General features: G+C 44.4%; 1 protein-coding gene across 1 annotated transcript; it reads right to left on the bottom strand.

The window, feature by feature from the left end:
* Positions 1-3,718: 3,718 nt before the first annotated feature.
* On the bottom strand, positions 3,719-4,450 carry TPD52L3 (TPD52 like 3). Its single transcript, XM_008689883.1, has one exon. The coding sequence runs from the start codon at positions 4,328-4,330 to the stop codon at positions 3,719-3,721; it is 612 nt and encodes a 203-aa protein (XP_008688105.1). The 5' UTR covers positions 4,331-4,450.
* Positions 4,451-4,667: the final 217 nt, after the last annotated feature.

Here is a 4,667-nt window from a genome sequence, read left to right as displayed (position 1 = left end):
TTTCCTACCAAGCATCTGGTTAGCTGGAATGGGGCATGATGGTGACTGCATTGAGACTCCAGTAGTTTTTTTTTTTTTTAAGATTTATTTATTTGAGATGGGGTGGGGGAGGGACAGAGGGAGAGAATCCTCAAGCAGACTTCCCACTGAGCATGGAGCCTGACATAGGGCCTGACCTCACGACCCATGAGATCACAACCTGAGCTGAAACCAAGAGTTGGGCACTTAACCAACTGAGCCACCCAGGTGCCCCAGCCCCAGTAGTTTTGATAGAGTGGCACTCATCCTTTTTTCTTACACTGGTGTTCATGAGCAAGAACTATACTTTCATAGCCCAGATACAACTGACCTTATACCCTAGCAGAATCAACATGTGGCACCATCTCCTTGATGGGTAGAACCATCAAGAACATTGATTAGCATTATCAGAAGACCTACAAAGTTCTGGGCCAGAGGTCCCTGCTCACCTCTCTGCAGTCCATGCAAGCTATGAGAGTAGGTATGTTTCTGTCAAATCTGGAGCTTAGAAGTAAAGTAGCCTCCAGAAGTTGCTGGTGAATTTTTCTGAGAGTGCTATTAGCAATATGCTGGGTTATGTATGATGCTAATGTACAAGGGCTTGGTATTCTACTCCCGTCCTTCCAGTTGCACGTGGAGTGTCATCTGTGAGAGTTAGAACTTTCAACCCTTGTCTCTACCCTCTACCCCAACCCCTACACTCATATGGGTAATGAAAGACCAAGAAAACTGAGAGCCTCAGGGAATTTTGTTCCAATATCCCTCCCAACTAGTGGTTTTTAAGAGTTGAGCCAGACCTAGGAATGGGCATTTTTGAGGGTTCACATGTTCCAGGAACTAGGAAATTGCAACCCGAAATGGTCAGGTTAAAGTTAAATGGATTGAAGCTAGGCTACAAGATCCAAATGGGGCTATTATGAGGATAGACTACAGAATGAGAGGAAGCAATGCATGAGAAGAGTAGAAGCAAGTAGAAGAAAGGAAGTCTGGAGGAAACCTTTAGTCCAGTAACCACATGTTCACGGAGGCATTTTATTTGATGTCCAAGACTATTGACGCAGGTATGCTGAAATCTAATAAAAGAGCCAAAGCAAAACAAATGTGCAGCTCCAGCATTGCTAGTATTCTTTAATTCTACATCCTTATCAACTTGCAAATATATCCATCCCTCTCTCCTTTGCAGTTGTTTCCTAAGTCAGAGATTCTACCTCTTAAATACTCCTCGATCTATTTCTATAGTGACCATTATAGCACCTACTGCAGGGAATCAAAACAATTTGAAAATTTGTTTCTAGAGAACATGGACCATGCCTAATTTCTGTGCCTTCAGAGCCTGGCACCAGGCCTGACACATGGGAGAGTCTTAAATTATCTTTTTTTTTAAAGATTTTATTTATTTATTTGAGAGAGAGAGAGAACACGAGAAGGGGGGAGGGAGAGGGACAAGTGGACTCCCCGCTGTTCAGGGAGCCCAATGTGGGGCTCGATGTGGAGCTCGATCCCAGGACCCTGGGATCATGACTCAAGCTGAAGGCAAGTGCTTAACTGACTGAGCCACTGAGGTACCCTTTAAATTATCTTTGAATAGGGAAGCAAAATGCTTTGTTTAAAAATGGGAGGAGGGGCGCCTGGGTGGCACAGCGGTTAGGCGTCTGCCTTCGGCTCAGGGCGTGATCCCGGCATTATGGGATCGAGCCCCACATCAGGCTCCTCCGCTATGAGCCTGCTTCTTCCTCTCCCACTCCCCCTGCTTGTGTTCCCTCTCTCGCTGGCTGTCTCTATCTCTGTCAAATAAATAAATAAAATCTTTAAAAATAAATAAATAAAAATAAAAGTGGGAGGAACTTGTCAACATGTTGTTGATAACCTCTTAATCCAAGATTTGATGTCTGAAGTATGTGATATTGATTCCTTCATTAATTCAACAAGTGTTTCTTGAGCATCTACCCTGAGCCAGGCATGGGAATACAGTGATGAATAAAAAGAGATATGTTCTTTACTGCTCTTAGGGAGCTGAAGATTTATTGGGGGAAAGCTGTTATTGCATTTGCTTGAATTATTAAATAAAATAGAACATACTCTGGGGTTGGCCCATGACATCAGTCTGAGATTTTCCTTAACACTGGGCTTTCTGCCATATGAGGTCAAAGCCTTTGCATGTTGGGCTACTTTATGTGTGCTGCAAGTTCGTCGTTAGTTCTTCAGCACAGAAAAACCATTTTGGTTGATGAACACTACAAAGTAAGAAACAAACACGTAAAACAGTTGAACATCTTGTTTTAATCCAAGCAAAACTTTGTGTTTAGAAGTCTGTGGAGGGTTGAGAGACATAAGTGACTTTATAATTTACCGAGTGCTTTTGCATGTATTGTGGTTCTTGGTTTTGCTTATAGGAAAACCAAAGGAATAAGGAGGCATTCAAGAATCAATAAAACAGGATCACCCTCTTAGATTGGAGGGTCTACCTTTAGGCAGTGACACGTTATTATACCCAAGCAAATAAAGGTCCTATCCCCCGGCTGAAAACTAAAAAGACCCAAACTTCTACATCAGGCAATGTGACTGGAGGAGTGAAAGTAGCTGCTGGGTCCTGGCATTTTAAAAATGGCGAAGGAATCCCTGCCCTTTGTTCCCCTCCCCAAATCCCTTAAGGGCTCAAGTTCCGTTTCCTTCTCAGTTGGGGTTAGTTTTAAAAGAGGACAGACTTGGAGTCAAAGAGACCAGTGATGTATAAAATCTGTTAGGTACGCTCAGAGGCATAAGGGCCAGCTCTACAAGGAATGAGCATTCTGTTTTAAACGCTGCAGTGTTGCTTAAGACAGGAGTTTATCTTTCTTGAATTTGGCTGTGCTGTTTTCCCTCCAGCCACCCAGCTGGAGCTGGTAACAAATTAGGAATTGCTGCAGAACAGAGAAACATTTTTCCCCCTTTTAGATGGCATACTATTGCGGCCGGCACATGCTGCCACAAAGGTTAAACTTTGATACATAAAAAGATTAAGAAGCACAAGGTAAAGTAAAGTTGCAATTTCAGCTTGAGTCCAAAGTAACAATCTCCTAAATTGAAGCTAAAGTTACTTTGCTTAATTAGGAGCTTAAAAAATTGAGTTTTTTTAAAGCTATGGTATTACATAACAATTAGTCTACTAATACTTTCCCCTCCTTTCTGAGGGTCTCAGAGAAAGGAGTGTTCTTGACCATCTTTTTTAAAGTAAAAATTGTAAGTCAGGTAGAACTTTCAAGATTCCTTTAGAAATTTAGGGAAGGAAGGAAATGGGGAGGGAATAAAATTACAGATTATTTCATACCTTTTCCCAGTTCTAAAAAGAAAACTACTTTGGCATTCTGATAGACTAGTTTTTCTGAAAAAGAATTTGGGCGTGGGCCTAAGATCTCTCTGAAGCCATTGTCCTGTCCATTTAAATGTCAATTCCAGAAGGCTAGTACGGTTAAACATTTCATCCACTAACTTTAGTGTAAAATAACTGGGTGCAAAATGTTGAGGTCTCTATCTGAACAGCAGCAAACACCTATGTACAAATGGGAATTACTTTTCTCAAAACCGAACTCTGTACATTTCCTGATTTAACTTTACCATTGTGGTTTCGTTGCTTGTTTTTGATAGGCAGAGTCGCAATTGTGATGAGGAAAAGGAATTCTTGCACTGGTTAGGTGGTCAGGCAAGGTAACCAAGGGCTTCATTACAGCTCCAGAAAGGGCAACAGGTCATGCCCACTGCCTGCAACCAGATCATCTCTATTCCTCTGAACCAGATCAACTCCACTCCACTGAGCTAGATCATTCCCACTCCTGGAAAGTGGGAGCGGGTCAACCCTACTCCCTGAAGATGGGGGCGGATCATCTCCACTCCCAGCTGAAGAAGGAAGGCTGTCACTGCCAAGCTCTCTGCCCCCCGAAACTCTGGACTTGATTGCCCCCATCAGACCTTCAAAAGATCTGAATGTGGCTGACTTCTTCATGTCTCCAAGCTTCCTGCAAATGGTAGAGCCCATGGTGGACAGGGCAGCTGACGTCTTTTGTTTCATGTAAACATTGGAGACTTGAACATCGTGCCAGCTCTTGGACAGATTCTGCCTTAGCCCCACCAAGGCTATGAGGCCCAGCTTCCTCTTGAGCTCCATGCAACATCTTTCTTTGGCGGCCAGAGCGTGGCGTAGAGTTACGATTTCCTCCTCCAATTTAGTGAGCTCTAATTTGAGCTCCTTTTGTTCAGCCTCTGTGAGATCCTCTGGTTTGGCAGCAGGGTGAGATTCATGTGTGTCTGCTGAGGCCTCTGTCACGGTGCCTGGCATGGACTGGGAAAGATCTTCATGAAGAGAGTTCAGGTCCAGGTCTTGGTAGAGAGAGTCGTACACGTAGCCAGCGGAGAAATAATCTTGTCCAGCAGAGTTGAAATCTAAACCTGTGGGGTCCGACTCTTGGCTGGTGGAGTGGGACGCTGGGAGGGATGGATCCATATCTTAGTGGGTGGAACGGCCTCCTTGGCCGGTGGTCGGCTGTTCTGACGTTGCTCTGACACGTGGAATGGATGCCTCCGCCCAGTGGGTCCACTTCCGGGTGGAGGGTAGAGAGTGGGTGGGCAGGGAAAGGGGCAGGGGCAGGGGCAGGGCCTGGCTCTGCTTGCTTGGT

Source organism: Ursus maritimus, unplaced genomic scaffold (genome assembly GCF_017311325.1).
Source record: "Ursus maritimus isolate PB19 unplaced genomic scaffold, ASM1731132v1 scaffold_17, whole genome shotgun sequence".
Taxonomy (NCBI): domain Eukaryota; kingdom Metazoa; phylum Chordata; class Mammalia; order Carnivora; family Ursidae; genus Ursus; species Ursus maritimus.
The sequence above is the reverse complement of the archived record's forward strand: the minus strand, read 5'-3'. Positions and strand labels throughout refer to the sequence as shown.

What these genes read in the sequence shown, in the direction of transcription:
- TPD52L3 (XM_008689883.1), bottom strand. Translation starts at nt 4,330, where the DNA reads ATGCCAGGCACCGTGACAGAGGCCTCAGCAGACACACATGAATCTCAC.